The sequence below is a fragment of the Podarcis raffonei genome, chromosome 1 (assembly GCF_027172205.1).
Source record: "Podarcis raffonei isolate rPodRaf1 chromosome 1, rPodRaf1.pri, whole genome shotgun sequence".
NCBI lineage: Eukaryota > Metazoa > Chordata > Lepidosauria > Squamata > Lacertidae > Podarcis > Podarcis raffonei.
Window position 1 is genome coordinate 10,582,282 of NC_070602.1, and position 23,793 is coordinate 10,606,074.

The window sequence follows — 23,793 nt, forward strand, 5'->3', positions numbered from 1 at the left end:
TGGGCTGATCTTTCCACGACTGGAGAAAAAGAGATGGGTGTGTTTTGATTGCTTTGTTTAATGTTGTTGTGTTCACAGATGCTTGGAAAAATACAACCGCTTCAAAAAATCCAAAGAGGTGATACATGTTAATCTCAACGACGCGGAAAGGGTGCTTCAGAAATCTTTGTACCATATTCCTGTGTCTTATAAAGAAGCTTTAGCGCAGTCGGAACAAAGCAAGGTGAAAATAATCTTCACCACAGTGGCATGTTTTTATGATCATAAATTCTTGCAGTCCTCAAAGCACTTCACACATACACCCACCCACAGTGTAAAGAATCTTTAACAATAATCCTATGAAGCTGCTCACTGTTATGGCTAAACATAGATGCAGCAGCAGCAGCAGCAAGTCTATGTTTTAACAGAAAGCAAGTGGCTGCGAGAGCCTTTAGTCTATTCTGTGCCCCCACACAATAGCTGTGGAATGCACAACTTTAGACAGCCATTTGCTGCTTAAATTGGCCCCCTTGTGAGGCGGTTATAGGCTGGATATTAGTCATAACCAGGGGTTGGCAAAGTTTTTGTAGCTTGGGCTGGTTCACAGTCCTGCAGACGCCGCGATGGGCCGGAGTGCGCGTGCACTTATGCGCAAACGCTATTTCCGGCGCATAGGAGGCATGCGCGGCTTCCCATTGGCTGCAGGAGTTTCCTGCCAGCCAGCATCGCGGAAGGTGGTCCCCACTCTGCTCCACGCCTCCTGCTCGGGAGCCATCCGAGTGGGCGGTGGGGGTCTTTGGTTGCCGACCCCTGGTCATAACCATGGTTTGTTTAGCCAGAGTCCGGTTTGTCTGACTGCTTGAACTGAGCCCTACAAAGTAACCCAGCTTTGCTTTTTGGGAACAAAGCAAGATGTAGTTGTTGTTGACCTATGAACCAGGGTTTGCTTTAACTACAGTTCAGCTCTCTGTCCAAACCCAGCAGTTTTGCTTAACCATAGTTTGTTTGGTCAGCCACCTATGATGCTCACCAAGTTATTAGAGGCACAATGCATGGGCAGCTGGAAAACAAACCACGTTTGGAGAAATCAGCCATGCCTTATTTGCTCAACTGTGAGACTACACATGGCTTGATGGACAAACCGTGGTAAAATCAAACCATGGTTTAATGTTATGTATGGGCACAGCAATTTTATATTTTAGTTTATTGTGCTTGCTGTGTGTGTTTTTACTGTCTTTTAGCTTTATTATGTGATTTGATTTTTTAAAAAATAAGCTGCCCTGAGAGACCTACCATGGGATTTCAAATAGGAAAGACATCTTAAAATAAACAAAAAGAAAATATTTCACTAAAGCCAATTGTTTACGCTAATTCTTCCTTTTAAAGATGATGTCCTCCAGACTGGTTTCAATCGAAGAGGATCTAAGGAATTTGCGTCAGGACTCGGGACAACTGGTTTCGATGTGCAGTGAAAATGATTGTGTGCTGATTGACACCGTTGTGACGACTTTGTGGCTAAAGTGGCTTTATTTGCTCGACACTGCAAAAGAATGGGAGGGAAAGTGTGAAGAACAGAAGCAGGAATGGAAATCCATCAGTGAAGAAGTGAGTAATTTGGGGGGGGGGCGGGGGGCATCTCAGCCAGGTGATTATTCCGGGTTTGATGCTCCACAGGCTATTTAAATTCAGGTTTATCTCAAATATGGGGCTGTAGCTGAGTTGTAGAGCATGTGCAGGAGGGAAGTTTGCAGAAGTACAAAAATGATAATAAGGGCGGGGGGAACTGTTGGCTATTTGCAGTTTAGTTGCGCTGCAGAAAGCTTGCTGGGGAGACCACGCATTACAAGGAACTCAAAAAGAACTTTAACAAGGTTTTAATAACAAAAACAAAACCTCCTTTTACATTAAATATATCAACAAGCATGACCCATCCACCAGGGTACTAAGAGAGCTAGGTGCTGCTCTTTATATACTATACCCAATTGCTGACACAGCTTAATTAACACAACTTAGCAGCACCTGCTATACTGTTTCACAGTTGTAAAACTGGGTCTCGTTATTTGCTCTGGCCCTTAAAGACATACACATCTTGTGGAACAATATGAACCTTCACATTTAAAGAGACCATTCAACAGGGACTTCCCTTAAAAAAACAGTCGATTGCGGACTGAGCATGCTCAGTGGCACAAAGCTGATAGGTTTTCGGGAGGGAAATTGAGAACTGATGAGGAGGGAGAACGGAATGGAGCAGCTGAAACAGAAGCCTTCCATGCTGCAACATTTTGTTGGCAGTCTCTCTTGTATAATGTAAATAATGTTTACTGTATGCAGGGAAATTCTGTTAAGAGCAATAAATAATCATGTCTGTTTTATATTATACATTATACATTACGTATAAAATAAGTTCCAGTTACAGAAAGGTAGCCGTGTTGGTCTGCCATAGTCAAAACAAAAATTTTTTTTCCTTCCAGTAGCACCTTAAAGACCAACTAAGTTAGTTCTTGGTATGAGCTTTCGTGTGCATGCACACTTCTTCAGATACACTGAAGAATAAAATAAATATAAAATAAGTATAAAATAAGTATAAGTATAAAATAAGTGTTATTAACTGGAGTCATTTATGCATGCTCGCTCAGAAATAAATCCCAATGTGTGCTACTTGCAAGTAAGTGTGCAAAGGATCGTAATCTTGTTTTCCTTCTCCCTCCCCTGGTGGCTATCTTCTTCTTTCTTCAGATGGAACGAGAAAGCATCATTCTAGACAATCTTCAGGAAGAACTGCCCGAAAACCCGAAAGAAAAGGAGAGAGCCAGCAAAGAGGAGCTGGAAGAATTCCTGGAATGTACGAACATTTATGGAGAAAGTGTGAATGCTGAGAAACTGTTGTTGCGCTTAATACTTCAGCGCATCAGGAGCATTCTCAGGGTCCCTGAATGTCCGTCTGCGGAGGGAAGAGGCCTTCCTGTTATGAATGAAATCCAAACCATGCAGAATCGAACAAAAGAGTAAGTCTAAGTAAATGTTGAGGTGTACACATTTATGCGTGGCTTGGAAGAAGTGGACGGAGAAATGTTCTTCTTCATTTCTCATGAGGCTTAAGACTCTGAATCCTCCACTGAAGCCAAATGTGGGAGAATCAGGACACATCAAAGGAAACACCTTCCCACAGCATAGTTGTAATTGTACGCCAGTGTGGTGTAGTGGTTAAGAGCGGTGGACTCGTAATCTGGTGAACCAGGTTCGCTTCCCTGCTCCTCCACATGCAGCTGCTGGGTGACCTTGGGCCAGTCACACTTCTCTGAAGTCTCTCAGCCTCACTCACCTCACAGAGTGTTTGTTGTGAGGGAGGAAGGGAAAAAGGAGATTGTTAGCCGCTTTGAGACGCCTTCAGGTAGTGATAAAGCGGGATATCAAATCCAAACTCCTCCTCTTCTTCTTCTTCTTCTTCTTCTTCTTCTTCTTCTTCTTCTTCTTCTTCTAAAGCGGGGAAAACCCGTGGTCCTCCAGGTGTTTCGGGACTCCAGCTCCCATCAGTCCCAGCCAGTATTGGTAAAGGATTATGGGAGTTGTAGTCCGGCAACATCTAGAGAGCCACAGGTTCCTTGGGCCTAGTTTAAAAGTGATAAATCTAACCAAGTTAATTACCGTATTTTTTGCTCCATAAAACGCACCTGACCATAAGACGCACCTAGTTTTTAGAGGGGGAATACAAGAAAAAAAAATTCTTTAAAGGGAGCACTGAGCAGAGCCTATATGCATCCCAGGCTCTGCTCAGCGCTCCCTTTCACGAACTGTGTGGAGCGTGTGTGAGGCGCTTGCAGGCTTTTCCCTGAGGAGGGAGAAGGACTGCCAGTCACTGACGGGTTGCCCTTCTCCCTCCTCAGGCAAAAGCCCCCAAGAGCCACACACACACTCCGTGCGGCTCTTTAAAGGGAGCGCAGCTCTTGCTGGCTTTTGTGGGAGGTGGGGGAAGGGACAGAGCACGGCTAAACCAGAAGCTAGAACAGCGAGCGGGAGCGCAGCGATCCCTCTCGCTGTTCTGGCTTCTGGGATAGCTGCGCAGCCTGCATTTGCTCCATAAGTTGCAGACACATTTCCCCTTACTTTTTAGGAGGGAAAAAGTGAGTCTTATAGAGCGAAAAATATAGTACTCATTGAGTATTTATGTGCAGTAGCAGGTGGGTTGGCGCAGCATTGCTCTCCTGGCTTCCCAAAACTGTGTCACTAAGAAGAAGAGTAAGGGTAAGGCCGCAGCAGGCTTGGCATGGTGTGGACACGGTGGCAGGAGCATCAGATTGGCTCCTGCCGCCACAACCGCACCATGCTGAGCTCCCCCACTGCTTTGCCTCTCCCTGCCTCCCGATAAATGACTGCAATGCGTGACATGGGGAAGCTGGGAGATCAAAAGAGCCCCACTCACACTGCCCCACCGCCCACTACTGATTGTGTGTGACGATCCTTAAGCCCACAACCCCAAATTTACTTACTTGGGAGTAAGCCTCATTGAACTCAGTGGGACTTCTAAGTAGACATCATTTGGTAATAGTTTTAAAGAAGCTTGGCGGTTTTCAGTGAGTGGAAAGGAAAGCTGTGCTTGAGTTTAGGGCCTTTAGAAACCAGGTAATGGGCTCATATTAGGAGCCTGCTAGAACTCAGATTCTAGCTTCCCTGGACGCCTCCCCTTAATATTACGACTTGCAATTTTCTCAGGCTCTTCCAAAAGGCTCAAAAGCAAAAGGATGCTGTGCAGTCTGAAATTGAAGAGCGGGACAAGGTGAACGAGGAGATCGGCGCTTTGAAGGCTTCATTACGTGACACTGAATCTTTGCTCCGCGAAACAGACTTAGAACCACTTAATGAAAAGACAGCGAAACTTGAGGTTGGTAAAACATCCACTGTCATGCTTTGTGGTTGCAACACAACTACAGGGTGGGGTCTTCATAGGTGGGGTGATGATAATTATTCCAGACTCCCTCCCTGAGCCTTCAGTGTTAATTTTGAAATCAGCGAATGATCCATTAATATTTCTATTTCGATATGTCAGAGATACAATTTTATTACTGGAGATAGAACTGATAATAAAGCATATGACATTGTATCAAGTAATAGCTATACCATCCCATTCCTTATAGGAAAAAATCCAAAAAAACTTTTTTAAAGTGGGTTTGTTGTGTAGGAGTGCCATTTTAATTGTGAATTTGCCTGTATCTGATTGAATCCCGCCTGCAAAGTCTGGAAGCCCCCAAGTCACTCTTAACAATCTACATCAGTGGTTCTCAATTAGCTAATTACTGAGGACCCCCTATTTTTCAAAAGCCAAGCCACGGACCCCCTCATGGAACAAAATTTGGAACACAATGTGGGGTAGCCCCTAATAAGCAAAGGATTTTAGGTATACTGAAAAACAGACTAGGGCTGAGTGATATAGAATCATAGAATAATAGAATCATAGAGTTGGAAGAGACCACAAGGGCCATCGAGTCCAACCCCCTGCCAAGCAGGAAACACCACCAGAGCACTCCTGACATATGGTTGTCAAGCCTCTGCTTAAAGACCTCCAAAGAAGGAGACTCCACCACACTCCTTGGCAGCAAATTCCACTGTCGAACAGCTCTTACTGTCAGGAAGTTCTTCCTAATGTTTAGGTGGAATCTTCTTTCTTGTAGTTTGGATCCATTGCTCCGTGTCCACTTCTCTGGAGCAGCAGAAAACAACCTTTCTCCCTCCTCTATATGACATCCTTTTATATATTTGAACATGGCTATCATATCACCCCTTAACCTCCTCTTCTCCAGGCTAAACATGCCCAGCTCCCTTAGCCGTTCCTCAAAAGGCATCGTTTCCAGGCCTTTGACCATTTTGGTTGCCCTCCTCTGGAAACGTTCCAGTTTGTCAGTATCCTTCTTGAACTGTGGTGCCCAGAACTGGACACAGTACTCCAGGTGAGGTCTGACCAGAGCAGAATACAGTGGCACTATTACTTCCCTTTATCTAGATGCTATACTCCTATTGATGCAGCCCAGAATTGCATTGGCTTTTTTAGCTGCCGCGTCACACTGTTGCCTCATGTCAAGTTTGTGGTCAACCAAGACTCCTAGATCCTTTTCACATGTACTCATGTATCTGATTTGCAACATTGTGATATATCAGCAGCTAAACATTGCGATATTCTGATATACAGTGGTACCTTGGGTTAAGTACTTAATTCGTTCCGGAGGTCCGTTCTTAACCTGAAACTGTTCTTAACCTGAAGCACCACTTTAGCTAATGGGGCCTCCTGCTGCGATGCCGGAGTACAATTTCTGTTCTCATCCTGAAGCAAAGTTCTTAACCTGAGGTACTATTTCTGGGTTAGCGGAGTCTGTAACTGAAGCGTATGTAACCCAAGGTACCACTGTACCTCAATGTCTGAAATTGGAGAACAGGTGTGGGAATGAAGGAAGGAGCAGTCATGGAGATCCGGTGGGCGGGGGGGGGGGGGGGAGGAGAGGAAGAGGAGTCACCTCCGTCGCATGGTTTGAAGGGGAGGGGATGGGGATGGGGGGGAGTGCATCAAGCTGCCATCAGCGGGGCAGCCAGCACCCACTGTGGCTGCTGCTGCTTTTCTGTTGACTGAGAAAAGCTGTTCCGCCTCAGTGCCATGGTGCCTTGAAGTGAGGGCAATCAGCTGCCCTGTTCTTCGTCCATCGTGCAATACCAGCAGTGCCTCAAAATCGGCTGCCCTGCTTTCCTTCTTGCAAGGAGCAATATATTACTGTGTATTGGACGCGGGTGGCGCTGTGGGTAAAAGCCTCAGCGCCTAGGGCTTGCCGATCGAAAGGTCAGCGGTTCGAATCCCCGCGGCAGGGTGCGCTCCCGTTGCTCGGTCCCAGCGCCTGCCAACCTAGCAGTTCGAAAGCACCCCCGGGTGCAAGTAGATAAATAGGGACCGCTTACTGGCGGAAGGTAAACGCCGTTTCCGTGTGCTGCGCTGGCTCGCCAGATGCAGCTTTGTCACGCTGGCCACGTGACCCGGAAGTGTCTGCGGACAGCGCTGGCCCCCGGCCTCTTAAGCGAGATGGGCGCACCACCCTAGAGTCTGTCAAGACTGGCCCGTACGGGCAGGGGTACCTTTATTGCTAAGTCAAAATTGTTATCACAGTGTGATTTCAAAACCAATTTTGGCCAATATGTTGAATAATATATATATATTATTTATACCCGCCCATCTGGCTGGGTCCCCCCCAGCCACTCTGGGCGCCTTCCAACAAAACACTAAAATACAATAACCTATTAAACATTAAAAGCTTCCCTAAACAGGGCTGCCTTCAGATATCTTCTAAAAGTTTGGTAGTTATTTTTCTCTTTGACATCTGATGGGAGGGCGTTCCACAGGGCGGGTGCCACTACCGAGAAGGCCCTCTGCCTGGTTCCCTGTAACTTGGCTTCTCACAATGAGGGAACCGCCAGAAGGCCCTCAGCGCTGGACCTCAGTGTCCGGGTAGAATGATGGGGGTGGAGACGCTCCTTCAGATATACTGGACCGAGGCCGTTTAGGGCTTTAAAGGTCAACACCAACACTTTGAATTGTGCTCGGAAACGCACAATGCTAAAAGAGACCGTAAAATTTGTGATACTACTATGCAGAAATGACAAAAAAATAGTGGGGGAGGGAGGCAAAGGATGGGGCTGGGGACCCCCTGGGCGCATTCTGCGGACCCCCCAAGGATCCCCAGACCCCTAAATGGGAACCACTGATCTACACCAAACATTCAAAGCAGTATCAATCCACTTTAAGCAGCTGTGGCTTCCCCACAAAGAATCCTGGGAACTGTAGTCTGTTAAGGCTTCTGAGGGTTGTTAAGAGAGCCCTATTCCCATCACAGAACTACAGTTCCCAGGGTGGTTTAGCAACCCATCCCTTTTTCCCGGAGAACTATGGGAACTGTAGATCTGTGATGGGAACAGGGATCTCCTAACCGCTCTCAGCAAACGACAAACTACAGCCCCCATAATTCTTTGAGGGAAGCCATGACTCTTTAAAGTAATTTGATACTGCTTTAAATGTATAGCGGGAGTGTGGCCAAAGATTATAGATAGAAGTTGCATCTTATGCAGGCATAACTAGAGAGGCACTTGCATAAATCAACATCAATGCCCCTGGCCACACAAAGGTTCACACACACTGTAAGCCAGCCTCTTTTTATTGATAGAAATATGCAGAGTTGTCTTTTTTTGTAGGTTGTTAGGTGAACAAATGCCCTTACTTTCCACTTTCCTACTCTTACTGCACAATACGTTGATTCGAATCTCAAAGCTCAGTATTTAAGTGCCAGGGAAATGCCTTGGCCTTAGGAACAACACTGTAAGTAAAACGTCCTAGAAATTTGGCTGAAAATTTCCTTCTTTTTAGTTGTTTCTGCCATGTAGATCAGATTAAATTTCTGGACCACAAATAGGAGACAACTGTCAAGTTCCTTTTAGCTCTTGAAACTGATACTCTTCATGCAGAACTGGGACTGGCTGTTTTTCTCCGATCTTTTCGTTAGAATGGACACAAGAGTTAAATATACCAGCTCTGTTGCTTTTTGTTGCATTTTATTGTTGGTAGGACTTCATTTGGTAAATATGTGGGGGTTTTTTTAAGGGTTTTCTTCCCACATGCAACAAAGCCAAGCTGCGAGGTTTAGTCGCAGATGTATTTTCTGTGCTCAATATATTATTTCATCTGTCAATATGCCTCGACAGGACAATGGAATGGTATCAGGTTTAATTTATTCTTGGGTGAATTGAAAAGCATCATCTGACTAAACAACGCGAGCATCTCTCAGGTTTAACCTGCTTGCCTGCCTAGTCAAAATGAGGCTTTGTACGGCACCAAAACTACCAGTCCGCTTGCTAACCACAGTGGGGACTCCCCTGCCTAACAATTGCTTCCTTCTCCCTCTTAGGAAATCCAAAGAGCCATTGACAGTCAGAAGCAAATTCTCCAGGAGATAATGGATAAGTTACGTATCAAATACTCTGAAATGTATACAATAGTTCCCGTCGAGATTGAAACTCATTTGGAAGACTGCAAGCAAACTTTGCAAGAGCTAGAAGAAAAGGTAAAAGCCACATTTATTTATTTTGATGCTCAGAACAGTTTAAATTGGATTTCCAGCTTATTTGCATGCATTTCTTGCTTGAAATTTGGAAAGACCTGGGTGGCTTATGGTCTCCGTTTAAGGCATTGTCCTGATCTATAACTGCGTAGCTTCAACAGTAAGAGCAGAATATAGGAATAGCATTGGAGGCAGACTTATATGAAGTCAGACTATTGCTCCATCTAGCTCAATGTTGTTTACACGGACTGGCAGTGGCTTTCCAGGGATTTAGGCAGAGGTCTCTTCCTGGAGAAGATAGGGCTCAAACCAGGGACCTTCTGCATACCAAACAGATACCCTACCAGTAGGCTATACCACCTTTCAGTCTTCCCACATGTTTACAAACCCATTGGCTAATTTGTCAGGCAGATTCTAGGCAGCCAGCTTAGCTTTAACATGATGACAATTTAATTGGAGCTCAGGCTGTTCTTTAATCCCTAAAATGTGCATCGCATGTTTGGGTTTCAAAAAAAATGTGAACATGGATTGTCATAGCATGTTAGTTGCCTTAAAAAGCTAATTCACCTGCGTTTTACTGCTTGGTAAAAAGAACAAGGACCATGGAAAAGACCAATAATTTTAGTTGCATATGCATTCTATTTGCTGTTTAAAAATAAAAATTGCCAACTTCATTTGATTTTGCATTTTTGCAATATAGTCCAGTAATTTGACCTTTCTAGTGAAGGGATGCGGGTGGCGCTGTGGGTTAAACCACTGAACCTAGGACTGGTTTAACCCACAGCGCCACCTGCGTCCCTTGATGTATATAGGATTGTTTAAAAAGATCTATTGGTGGTTTCCAGATTATTGTGATTTAAAGAAGGCAAGAAACGTGAACTTAATTTGAAAGGTCCTGTGTTAGTTTAGTCTTTGTGTTTCTCTTCTTCTCTCCCTTCCGTTGCAGGACTTTTCATTTTGTTTGCGTGTTGTTTTTCAACCGCTCTAGGTCACCACGGAATCCCTGAAGCTTTCCCCACACTACACGGCAGATAAAAAAATACAAGACATCAGCAAAGGCCTGCAAGCGGTTGAAAACATGCTGCAGCAGAAGAGCAAGAGCACTGCAAGAGCGAAAGAAATCCAGAAGGTATTAATGACTCAACAAGGGTGTTGCTTAGGGCTGTTTATTTAAGACATTTATATCCCACATTTACTCCAAGGTGGCCTACAGGGCTCCTCTTCCCATTTTATCTTCACGACAACCCTGGGAGGTAGGTTAGGCTGACAGAGAGTGGCAAACCCAACTTCACGGCTGAGTGGGGATCTGAACCCTGGTCTCCCAAGTCCTAGTCCAGGGGTCAGCAAACCTTTTCATCAGGGGGCCGGTCCACTGTCCTTCAGACTTTGTGGGGGGCCAGACTATATTTTGAAGGGGAAAAAAGAACAAATTCCTATGCCCCACAAATAACCCAGAGATATATTTTAAATAAAAGCACACATTCTACTCATGTAAAAACACCAGGCAGGCCCCACAAATAACCCAGAGATGCATTTTAAATAAAAGGACACATTCCACTCATGTAAAAACACGCTGATTCCCGGTCCATCCGTGGGCCGGATTTAGAAGGCGATTGGGCTGGATCCGGCCCCCAGGCCTTAGTTTGCCTACCCATGTCCTAGTCCAACACTCTTAACTGTTACACCCCCCTGGCTCTGCCTGCAGGTTACCTCCCATCCTTGTCTAATGCCTTCCCCAATCTGGTGCCATCCAAATGATGTTAGGCTCAAATCCACATCAGTCCCAGCCAGCATGACCAGTGGTAGTCCGGCAACATCTGGGGAGCACCAGGTTGTAGAAGATGGCGTGATGTGTAGCAGACCTGCTCCTTCCCCAGGTCCCACCCTCTACAGTTGCATTGACCAGATTGGAATCCACTGCTTCCGTTTTCTACTAACAACAGGTTGTTTCATCCAATCTATGAACCGTCGTGAGCTTTAAACTATGGTTTGTCTGAACTGGCCTGGATTGTAGACTGTGGCTTGATCTTGGGTTGTTCAGAAAATAGCAGAGTTGAAGAAGTAACTATTGTTTGTCTCATTTCGGGCGAAATGAGTAACTGTGGTTATCATTATCATTATTTATAAAATTTATATATGTTCATCCGAGGATGACAGGGCCATGTACAGTATAACAACACAAAAATGCAGAAATGGATGCTTCCGAACTCCTCCTTGTGGCCAGACTGGTGGAGTGGGAAGAGCACTGTAGTAGTTTTGAAACTTTTGATTTTTAAAATAAATTGTACACCAAAATTCTGCTTGTTTTCCAATGGGTTTTTTTTAAAAAAAACATTTTAAAAATAAATCTGGATGCTAATTATTTCTGTCTTCTAATAATTCCAAGACCACTTTGTTTCGTTCTTCAATTCTAACTGAGCTTGATGGTCTGTTACTGCCATCTTCGCAATAATCACCTTTTCTTACTCCTTTTTACATTTGTCTCGTCCCTAAATGCTGTTGCAAGTGTCTCCAGACAGATCACAAACAGGAATAAAAGCCCCTTCTGGTTAATGGATGTGCTGTTTTTTGCTACACGCAGAGAATCTGGGACATGCTGGACCTTTGGCATTACAAAATGAACGAACTGGATTCCGAGATTCAAGACCTCGTGGAGCAAGATCCTGGCCAGCAGGGTCAAGAGTTGATGGATCGTTGGATGATTCCGCTGCAACGATACCAGCAAGTCTCTCAGCGGGCTGAGCGCAGAACTGCAGACTTGAACAGGGTAAGAGGTGGCTGGAGGCAATGGAAAGGCAGACCTGGCTAATCAAATGTCCAACGTGGATAGCTCAGTGAGTTAGACAGGGGACAGCAAACTTTTTTAGCAGGGAGCTGGTCCACTGTCCCTCAGACCTTGTGGGGGCCTGGACTATATTTTGAAAAAAATATATAAACGAATTCCTATGGCCCACAAATAACCCAGAGATGCATTTAAAATAAAAGGACACATTCTACTACTACTACTACTACTACTACTACTAATAATAATAATAATTTATTTATACCCTGCCCATCTGGCTGGGTTTCCCCAGCCACTCTGGGCGGCTTCCAACAAAATATTAAAATACAATAGTGCGTCAAACATTAAAAGCTTCCCTAAACAGGGCTGCCTTCAGATGTCTTCCAAAAGTCATGTAAAAACATGCTGATTCCCAGACCTTCCGCAGGCCGGATTTAGAAGGCGATTAGGCCGAATCCAGCCCCCGAGCCTTAGTTTAACTACACATGGATTAGAGCCATAGCTGTCAACGTTTCCCCCTTTTAAAGGGAAATTCCCTTATTCCGAATAGGATTTCCCTTTAAAAAAGGAAAAAGTTGACAGCTTTGATTAGAGCATGCTGCTGATAATGTCAAGGTTGAAAGTTTGGTATAGCAATGCAGAGCTGGAAACATTTGACAGCACAAAGTTTCTGCAAAAATAAAGTGGGCAAAACACATGTCCCCAATGTTGCTAATGTTCCTTCTTCGTTGTATCCAAATTTCTCCCATATTGTTAATACACCCTCCCTCCCCATTGTTGTAAACAAAAATTGCCCTTTTCCCTTATGGGGTACCCAAGAGCCCATATAGAGTCCTTACATAGGTTCCCTGTTGGTAGGAGAAGATAACAGAGGCCAACAAGAGAATATTGAGAAGCAAAGCAGCTAGTAAGCTTGATCTTTATTAATCTGTTGTAACAGGGTGCTCCCCTTACCCGCAGGAAAGGAGGAGGACCCAGAAAAATGGTGTGCAAGGCCTTGTAAAGACTTTTGAAATTGCCACCCTGTAGATCAAGACCACCCCCAGAAACATCATACATACATCACAGAAAAGGCGGTCTAAAACAGAAATTTGAATGTTGTTTTTCTCCTGTCCTTGTTTATCTCCTGTCTGGCAGGTTACTTGATTGGATTGCCTGGGGAGCCTGGCCATTCTTTTGTAGTGATAAATACTTAGTTCCTGGGCCAGGTCACAGGCTCACATCCTATTCATATCTTTTGTTGTTGTTGTTGTTTAGTCGTTTAGTCGTGTCCAACTCTTCGTGACCCCATGGACCAGAGCACGCCAGGCACCTCTGTCCTCCACTACCTCCCGCAGTTTGGTCAAACTCATGCTGGTAACCTCGAAAACACTATCCAACCATCTCGTCCTCTGTCGCCCCCTTCTCCTTGTGCCCTCCATCTTTCCCAGCATCAGTGTCTTCTCCAGGGAGTCTTCTCTTCTCATGAGGTGGCCAAAGTACTGGAGCCTCAGCTTCACAATCTATCCTTCCAGTGAGCACTCAGGGCTGATTTCCTTAAGAATGGATGCGTTCGATCTTCTTGCAGTCCATGGGACTCTCAAGAGTCTTCTCCAGCACCATAATTCAAAAGCATCAATTCTTCGGCGATCAGCCTTCTTTATGGTCCAGCTCTCACTTCCATACATCACTACTGGGAAAACCATGGCTTTTACTATACGGACCTTTGTTGGCAAGGTGACGTCTCTACTTCTCAAGATGCTGTCTAGGCCTGTCATTGCCCTTCTCCCAAGAAGCAGGCGTCTTGTAATTTCGTGGCTGCTGTCACCATCTGCATTCATATCTTAAATGTGTCCTTAAGACAGGATTTGTGAGGAAAGAGGCAATGGGGAGGTTTCCCACCTTGCAGAGAAAACATTTGGTCAGTTTAGGAATCAAAATGGTTCCAGGTTGGTCTTTCTGTGCTGATCTATGTATTTGCTTGGTTGGTACACTTATGAACATTACCATATATCTAAGACCATAAAATTCCTATCACACCATGTCCCCACAGCTCTTATATTCTAAACCAGGAATGGAAACCTATGGTCAAAAGGCTGTTTTCCGCATAGGTGTCATGAGCAGCTGCATTGCTTATTGAAATTGCTTTGCAGCAGCTTTTAGCAATCTCAGGGCTTCGTTCGTTCAGCCTAGTATAAAAATGATAATGCAGCGTTTTATGCTAAAGGCTACCAGCAAGATGGAAGAATGTGAAGAACTCCTGAAGAGCACCCAGGTTTGGCTTGAAAACACCAACCGTCTGCTCACAGAGGAAGCTAAAAGTGACTCTGCAAAAGCTTTGAACAAGCATGCCGATGCACTCCAGGTAAGTGGATAATCAACTTGGCTAAGTTGAGAAGCCTAGATGGCAAAGTCTCGCATGGGGCGCAAGTTGGTTGTGAATTCAGTGCTGCTCACACTTGCAGGCTTTGTATAGCCTCCCTATGACATTGTCCAAATCAAAATGCTATCCCATATTCCCCCTCGCCATCATTTAATCTAGATTTATTGTTTCCACAGAAAATCTATCAAGGCACAAATAGTAAATCTGGATTAAGTCAGGGTGCAGTTGGGGAAAATAGGATGGCATTTTGATAAGTACAATGTACAATGTTGTGGATGTGCAAAAAGGTACCGAGTGGTACCTTGGTTTAAGAACAGTCCAGTTTAAGAATGATTTGGTTTACAAACTCTGCAAAAAATGGGAATAGTGTCTTGGTTTGAAAACTTTACCTTGATCTAAGAACAGACTCTGAATGGTGGAAGGGCACTGGCAGCGGGAGGCCTCATTAGGGAAAGTGCGCCTTGGTTTAAGAATGGTTTTACGGTTTTGGTTTAAGAATGGACTTCCGGAACAGATCATGTTCGTAAACCGAGGTTCCACTGTATAATGAGTTGGGGAGGATATGTTTAAAAATATGTTTGTTAAAACCCCAGAAGCTTTTCTTTTATGTAAATATACCCAGGGCTCATAAATCTCTTCATGTATGGTACTACAGCAGCACAAATGGTGTATGCTCAGAGCTGGAGGGAAGAAACAACACCAACAAAGGAAGAATGGCAGGCAGAGTTAATAGAATATATAGAAATGGCAAGACTGACAAATGGAATAAGAGATCAGGATAAAAAATTATTTGAGGAAATTTGGAAATGTTTTATGGAATATTTAGAGACATATTGTAAACATATTAGGAAGTTAACACTAATAAAATAAATTTGGCAGTAAGAAAAAATATTGAGATATCAAGATGAGGATATATACATATATATACATATACATATATATATATACACATACACGCACACACATATACATATATATATACATATACACACACACACACACACACACACACACAGATATATATACACTCACACACATATATATATATGTACACACACACACATATATATATATGTACACACACACACATATATATATACACACACATACATATATATGTACACATATACACACACACACACACACAAATATATATGTGTGTGTGTGTGTGTGTGTATATATATATATATATATGAGAAATTAGAAAATGCAGTGGAAAAGAAAGTCATTAAATGCACCATGGAAGTGGGGGGAGGGGAGTCGATATCAACCTGTGTGTTTCTTTTATCCGAAATGTTGTTGTTTCAAGTGTAAAATAAAATTGAAAATAAAGAGAGAAGTACAATGTTGTGCGGACTGTTCACACAATTTGCATCCACAAAGCGACACCAAGTCCATAATAAATTGCTGTGAGGAAGTGTCCTCAGCCTTATACTCATGTTTGATCTGAAAACGCACAGGGTGGGGCTGATTTTCGTAGGAGGGCATTCCTGGGGAGAGAAGGGTTAACGCACCATGGTCCCCATTAAAACTGGGGTCTTCCTGCGCTCCGTATTTTAATCTTAATGCCAGTTGATGAATGCCCATTGATGCTGCACACATCTGCAGAATTCAGGAATTATGAGGTTACAGTCATACCTTGGGTTACAGACGCTTCAGGTTGCGTTTTTTCGGGTTATGGACTGCCGAAACCCGGAAGTACCAGAACGGGTTACTTCTGGGTTTCGGTGATTGCACAGAAGCGCTAAATCGTACTTTGCGCATGCGCCAAATTGCAACATGTGCAGATGCACCACTGCGGGTTGCAGCGCCATGCATCCCGCACGGATCACATTCGCAACCCGAGCGTCCACAGTATTTTTCTTGAACATTAAAGTGCATTTTCATGTACGTTAATCTTTCTTCCCCCTCCTCCTTTTTTGGGTCAAAACTTTCTTGTCTCCCCCTCTCCTTCCTAGATGGCATTTGAAGATTCGGAGCAAAAGCAAAGCATCCTCAGTGCAATTTATCCGGAGTTGGAGGAGTTCTCCTCTTTAATTGAAACTGGCTGCACAGTGCAGATGCTGAACAAAGTAAACGAGCAAGTTAAAGCCTTGCAACAGAAGATATTGGAGATTCTTCCCCACATCCAGCACTTAGCCGATGTAAGTGTGGGCCTCTCTTGAGAGAGAGTGGATTCTTTTTTGTTTTGCAGGATATAGATGTACTTGGTGACAATGCATTAGTTATTTTCTTGAAGCAGTATTGCTCCTCTTCCATCTTTCCCTTTCCTTCCTTTTTCCTTTTTAACAAACGTGGCCGTTGGGGTCTTGGGTCCTGATTTTCCCGGACATTACAGGGATTTCAAAGGTGAAATTTCTGAAAGTTGGCACTTTGTTCTGGATCTTAGAGGAGTCAATCGAAAAAGCCCCTTTTTTTTGGCGTTTTTGTAAAAGAAAGCTCAACCACTTTGGGGTCTTCCTAAAAAAATGCTCAACAACTGTTTTGGGGTTGTCAGGGAACTGCCATCAGTGCCAGAGGGAGAGAGCAAAATCCAGAGGGATTCCAGAGAGCGTCCCGGGAGGGAGAGAAGCAGCACATCTTCTGGGGAAGAGAATCAGCGTAGCACCAGTGGAGAAGGGGGGCAGATGGGGGAAGCGGCGAGGCGGTCCCTTGACTCCTTGCCGGGGACCAGCGGGGAGAGTAGAGGTCCTCCTCTGCCTACGCCCTCCTTGCGCAGAAGGCTTTCGCGCAGAGAGAGTAGGAGGAGACTAGGCATCAAAGAGCTTCTTTGCTGGAAGAAGTTTAAGAAACGCCCACTGACGGATTCTGCCAGCGATTAAGACAGCCACGGGTGAACCAGGGGGAGGAGTCAGTGGAAGAAGACTGGAAGAAATTTAAAGATTATTTACAGAGACACTGTAAAATTAATGAACTTTAGAATAATGTTGGATTGAAATTAAGTGGTTTCTAGCTGTAATGGCTTAAAAGAATATGAAAAAAATGGGTTTATAAAAGTAAAATTTCAAGATTACAACAATTTAAGAATAAAGATTTGGGTAGAATAAAGAGGGAAATAAATTGCTGAGCTAAATAAATTGAATTGGAACACAAAAAAGAGAGGTATGAGGAGGTCCGAGAAACAAGTAAATGAAAAATAATGTGATGGAAAGATTGATTGTTTTTAACAATTTTTATTCTGTATTTTTTCTCTTTTTTCTTTTTGTTTTATTTTTTGTAATGTAAAAATCTTAATAAAAATCTTATAAAAAGAAAGAAAGAAAGAGACAGCCACAGGTGAGTGGCTGTCTGGACAGAAAAGGTTCACTCAGGCAACCCAGCCAGGTGTTTGCACTGGCTTACGCACGAGCAACCCCTAGAACCATTACAGGGGTGTCCTGGTTTTTACTTTCTGAAAAATGGCAACCCTGTATTCCCTAATGCAGCGAATGAAATATTGTCCTTCGTAATTCTTTTTTAAAATTTCTTTTAACTTTTATTGATAAATGCAATACTTACAAACACAAACCAGAACACTAAACAAACTTATTATACATAGATTATACGTGGCCGTTGGGGTTTGGGGTATGTTTGTGCCTTTTGCAAGAGAACCAGGATTGTTGAATCAAGACTGTAGTGCATTATTCGATGAAGGCTGTACCAGGAAAACAGGTGTCACCTGGAATGATGCTCATGGGATGTGAAGCTTTTTAAAGATGAATAAAAGAGACCTTTCGGAACCTGCACTTGCAAGGGTTCTGTTTGGCTTTTAATAGTCTTTGGCGGACAATCCCACAAATGATGTGAATGTTTCTCAAAATGTAGGAGGTGGAAGCTATTGAATCTGAAGTGAAAAAAATGGAGAAGGATGTGGACAAAATTAAGACTATCTTGTCCCCTTCAGAAGACACACTTGATCTTTCTCCTAAGGAGCATCTTAAACATGGCCAGGTGAGTTAGCTCATAAAAGTGGCTATTAATTAATATCGGGAAATGTTATAATAATAATAATAATAATAATAATAATAATAATAATAATTTATTATTTATACCCCGCCCATCTGGCTGGGCCTCCCCAGCCACTCTGGGCGGCTTCCATAAAAACCAAAAATACAGTAAAATATCACACGTTAAAAACTTCCCTGAACAGGGCTGCCTTAAGATGTCTTCTGAATGTCAGGTAGTTGTTTATCGCTTTGACATCTGCTGGAAGGGCGTTCCACAGGGCGGGCGCCACTACCGAGAAGGCCCTCTGCCTGGTTCCCTGTAGCTTTGCTTCTCGCAATGAGGGAACCGCCAGAAGGCCCTCGGCGCTGGACCTCAGTGTCCGGGCAGAATGATGGGGGTGGAGACGCTCCTTAAGGTATACTGGACCGAGGCCGTTTAGGGCTTTAAAGGTTAAGCTGCTTACTACATATCAGCTTGGATTATCTGCGTATCCAGACCAGTAATGCCTCCTTTTTCTGACATCAGCTCACCTGGGTGAGTGGCAGTGGGTCTTTCCAATCACCTGGTTACCTGGTCCTTCAGATCAGACATAGGGAACCCCCAATCCCATGAGCTCAAAGAGGCCTGCTAAGGTTCCTCATTTGGCCCACAAGGCCATTTGCCCCAAACCATGCCCAGCTACTGCACACCTGGCATCGTAAGTGATGTCATATGTGGAGCAGGTAAGAACACAGCTGCAAAGGAGCCATCAGGAGCTGAAATTGTCTCTTGGTCGTTCCTTTGCAAGTGGGGCTCACTGATGGCACCCATCAACGGATTGGCACTGACACTGAGCCTAACTGGGATTGGCTGCACTAAGGGGTTTCCTATTGGGAAATCCGTAAGGGCTTGCTTTCCACGCTGAAAGCCAGCCCCTCTGAAGGCATGCATTCAACGCCAACAAACAATTCACCTTCAGAGGGGCTCAGTTCAAGCTCAGCTTTGCCGCTTTCGGTTAGCTGAAGTTGTTGCCTGATGTCATAATGCTGCCGGGTGATTGAGAGGTGGGCAATTGACCAGGATCCAACCCATTGACTGGAAAATGTTCCCAAGCTTCAGAAGCAGCTGGGTTCAGTCCCTGCCATTTCCCGTTATAGAGAGATGCTAAGGATTGGATCAGAAACTGCCTCATGCACAGTTCCTCCCATGTATTTGGAAAACTCAAGTTAACCCTCTTTTTAAAATAATTAGTATGTGTTCCTCTTTAATAATATTTTCCGAGATCATGTCTGTGAAATGTTCTGATCATCCTGAGCGTTATTTTATACTTCCCCAACCCATTCAAACTTCATCCAGTTGCACTGATCCTGCACTTTACCTTTTCAGGTTATAATGGCCCATATCAGCCCCATGCAGAAGGCAATTGCTGAAATCCAGTCCTATAAAGAGAGTCTGAGGTTGCCAGGCGTGAGGATGCAACCCCTCTCTGTGTTCCAAAGAACAAAGCAACTTTTGAAAGAGCTGAAGACCTTAGAAAGAATTACCAAGGAGCAAAACGCACTGCTCGAGGTAAAAGCAACTACGACGTAGGTGCTGGAGTGACAAAAAACATCCTGTCATGTTAAGTAATTTATATAAAAACAGTCTCCTTTCAACCCAAGCGACATTTTTTTGTTTTAAAGGAGAACCACTGTCTCTGGATACAAACTATCGTGGGGATGTGGGGTGGGGGAATCTTAATAATAATAATAATAATAATAATAATAATAATAATAATATACTTATACCCTGCCCATCTGGCTGGGCTTCCCCAGCCACTCTGGGCGGCTTCCAACAAAATATTAAAATACAGTAATGCATCAAACATTAAAAGCTTCCCTAAACAGGGCTGCCTTCGGATGTCTCCTAAAAGTCTTGTAGTTGTTGTTCCCTTTGACATCTTTGTGACTGGACAAGAATGTGACAGTCGGCGAACAAAGCACCTGTCTGGCAGGTCTTCTGCATCTGCTTTCATTGATTATTTAACCCAAGGCACAAAACTTTGGAAATGCCTGGATTTTTAAAAGTTCACTTCACAGTTGAGCATCATGTGAATTTCAGTTTCCACAATTGTCTTAAAAACGCATCGTGTTTCCCCATTCAGAAACAGACACCTCTAAGCAGTGCAGTTCAGATATGAATCATGGCTGCACATCACACATTCTACATCACAGATCCACATCTGGACAGTCTAGCTGCTTCTGCTGCTGCTTTCTTTATTGCTTCCACAATGATTTCCCTCTGCCTGTTTTGAATACTTCATCTGTAGTACCATCAATATTAGGGCTACCATACGTCCTGATTTTCCTGGACATTACAGGGATTTCAAAGGTGGAATTTCTGAAAGGGGGCACTTTGTTCTGGATCTTAGAGAAGTCAATCAAAAAAGCACTTTTTTGGCGTTTTTGTAAAAGAAAGCTCAACCACTTTGGGGTCTTCCTAACAACTGTTTTGGGGTATCCTGGTTTTTACTTTCTGAAAAATGGCAACCCTGTATTCCCTAATGCAGCGAATGAAATATTGTGCTTCGTAATTCTTTTCTAAAAAATTTGTCTAACTTTTATTGATAAATGCAATACTTAACAAACACAAACCAGGACACTAAACAAACTTATTATACATAGATACATACACCTCTCAGCTTAGATTACAAAAACAGAAAACAAACATACAAACTAAACATACAGACATAAATTTTGACTTCCCTCCACCTATATGTGTTATCAATATTATTTTTGACTATCTCATCTTATACCCATTTCTTCTTAATTTTTTACTCTATAAGTTTCATTCATTGCATATTGATGTGTTGATACCAGAACAATGTTTTTTGATGCATTCCTTCACGCAAGTCCACTCCTCTATCAGTTTTTGGTCTGATTGGCCTCTTACCACTGCTGTAAGTCTTGCTGATTCTATATATTCATAAAATCTTATTTGCCATTCTCTTATTGAGGGAGTTTTTTTTCTCCCTTCCAATTTTTTGCTATAATCATTCTGGCTGCAGCGGTTGCATATAAGAAAACTTTTTTCCTAGCGGCAGGAATGTCAGTCGATATAGTTCCCAAGAGGTACGCCTCTGGTTTTTTCCGTAATTCTATGAGCAAATGCAATTGCCTCTGCAGACGCTTAACTGTGAAGTGCTTCCATCACTCAGCGTAGACAATCTTTGGGCTGAATGGTGGCCTGACCTGTTATGAAGCAATTCCACCTGTTTCTCTGTTTTACTTTCCTTAGTGTGTTGACTCGTCCTTTATGAGCTGGACATGGGTGCAGTCTGTGCAGTGTGGGTGTCTGATGGTTTATTAGGTTACGGGGCCATGTGTTCCACCGCCCACTTTGAAACAGCTAATAGTAATTACTGTTTTACAGCCCATTGTGAAAGAGCTGGAAGAGAGCGATCAAGAAATAGACTCTCTGAAGCAGTTCCAGTTCACAAGGAGTGGCTTGGATGAATTGGCTACAGAAATCCCACGGCCTGCTCAGGCTGCCTCCTACCCAGAGGTGAGGTTTGCATTCCCCCTTCCTCCATCTGTGCTGGATGCCTGCTGTGCTCTGAACTTAACTGCGGCATCCAAAACTCCCATCAGCCTCAGTCAGCATGGCTGGTTGCAAGGGATGATGGGAGTTGTAGTCCCAATGATAACAGGTTGCCTACCCTTTCATCATTCCTCCTCTGGTGTATTCCTATGTGTTCATTGGCTCTTTCCAGAGTCCTTCCCTCCCCGCTTCTCCATCTGCCACGTAAATTAAATGGAACCACCCAGAGTGCTAATTGTTTTTACATTTCTCTAGCTAATTGCATTTCGGACTCAAAACTGTAAACAATGTGAAGGGGCAGTTCCAGAAAGAGGTGAAAATTTCCTAATTGGAAATTTTCCAACTGGAGGAGTCAGCTGCAGAAAAGATGATGCAGAGATAAATAGAAAACATGGCCGAATTGTATACCCTTTTCTTTTATTTTTAAAAAAGCAGACAAATGAAATAGCCGTTCTCTTTTGAAGCTTAGGAGACTGGAATAGATTTTGGATCCCAAACTTATTAGCAGCTGCTAAAATAACAACATGTGTGTGAGTTGAAACAGATGAATGTGTTAAACTGAAATCTTGTTAAGGCTTTGGGAGGACTGGAAAAGGACGAAACAGTTTCATTGAAAATGGACTTAAGGTTATAACACTAATTAAAAGTACGAGAAAGTAGTTTCCTCGGAATTCACTTGGACTTAGGTTAGTATTCTGGTACACATTGTATAGCATATACTAATACAGTGGTACCTCGGGTTAATTCGTTCCAGAGGTCTGTTCTTAACCTGAAACTGTACTTAACCCGAAGCACCACTTTAGCTAATGGGGCCTCCTGCTGCTGCTGCGCCGCTGGAGCACGATTTCTGTTCTTATCCTAAAGCAAAGTTCTTAACCTGAAGCACTATTTCTGGGTTAGCGGAGTCTGTAACATGAAGCATATGTAACCTGAAGCGTATGCAACCTGAGGTAAAGGTAAAGGTACCCCTGCCCATACGGGCCAGTCTTGACAGACTCTGGGGTTGTGCGCCCATCTCACTCAAGAGGCCGGGGGCCAGCGCTGTCCACAGACACTTCCGGGTCACGTGGCTAGCGTGACATCACTGCTCCGGCGAGCCAGAGCCGCACACGGAAACGCCGTTTACCTTCCCGCTGGTAAGCGGTCCCTATTTATCTACTTGCACCCGGGGGTGCTTTCGAACTGCTAGGTTGGCAGGCGCTGGGACCGAGCAGCGGGAGCGCACCCCGCCGCGGGGATTCGAACCGCCGACCTTTCGATCGGCAAGCGCTAGGCGCTGAGGCTTTTACCCACAGCGCCACCCGCGTCCCCGCAACCTGAGGTACCACTGTATTAATACCCATTCTCAAAATGTGGATAGCATATGAGTCTGACCAAACTGCGGGAGGCAGTGGAAGACAGGCGTGCCTGGTGTGCTCTGGTCCATGGGGTCACAAAGAGTCGGACACGACTAAACGACTAAATAACAACAACAAAAAGATTAATACCCATTCTCACAATGTGGATCCTAATGTAGCCAAAATGTCACCACACACAGAGAAAGAGAAGCAACAAACAGGCTTAGGGGGAAACCAGAAGTTCTCAGGAACACAACACATTTTTAGGGAGGCAAAAAGGGTCCAGAATGATGATTGACTCTTGGCAGAGTTGAGGGAGGGAGCTAAAATTGAGTATGTAAGGGAGAAACGGAATGGAATGTTCAGAAAGAGGTTCTGGTTTGTTGGGAGGAGCACTCCACGCTTCAGTTTTTTGTTGCAGATCCCAGAATTTTTGGAATTTTGATTCAGACAAAAGAAAAGTTATACAGTTTACTTTCTTCAGATGCGTGGATATTACATTAGCAAGCATTGGGCCTGCTTCACTCTGAGTGCCAGTTCAACACAGCGGGATCCCATTCTGCAAGGGCACAGCAGCAGGGGAAGTGCTGGTCAGGTGGGGAATGGCCTGTCCCCAAAGCCCTCCTGCCTATGCAGTGCCAACTTTAATACCTCAGGTTACATATACTTCAGGTTACAGACTCCGCTAACCCAGAAATAATGCTTCAGGTTAAGAACTTTGCTTCAGGATGAGAACAGAAATCGTGCTCTGACGGCACAGCAGCA

At 44.0% G+C, this 23,793-nt stretch overlaps 1 protein-coding gene across 1 annotated transcript in view; it reads left to right on the top strand.

Moving 5' to 3' along the window:
- The window catches only part of SYNE2 (spectrin repeat containing nuclear envelope protein 2), a 235,192-nt gene that overhangs the window by 93,408 nt on the left and 117,991 nt on the right, over positions 1 to 23,793 (top strand). Inside the window, exons 48-59 of the mRNA XM_053407665.1 lie at positions 79 to 223; positions 1,366 to 1,584; positions 2,716 to 2,984; positions 4,690 to 4,858; positions 8,910 to 9,065; positions 10,051 to 10,191; positions 11,644 to 11,829; positions 14,051 to 14,188; positions 16,165 to 16,350; positions 18,011 to 18,136; positions 19,499 to 19,681; positions 21,524 to 21,655. Of these exons, the coding sequence (XP_053263640.1) occupies positions 79 to 223; positions 1,366 to 1,584; positions 2,716 to 2,984; positions 4,690 to 4,858; positions 8,910 to 9,065; positions 10,051 to 10,191; positions 11,644 to 11,829; positions 14,051 to 14,188; positions 16,165 to 16,350; positions 18,011 to 18,136; positions 19,499 to 19,681; positions 21,524 to 21,655 (2,050 nt within the window). The remainder of the gene's footprint in view (positions 1 to 78; positions 224 to 1,365; positions 1,585 to 2,715; positions 2,985 to 4,689; positions 4,859 to 8,909; positions 9,066 to 10,050; positions 10,192 to 11,643; positions 11,830 to 14,050; positions 14,189 to 16,164; positions 16,351 to 18,010; positions 18,137 to 19,498; positions 19,682 to 21,523; positions 21,656 to 23,793) is intronic.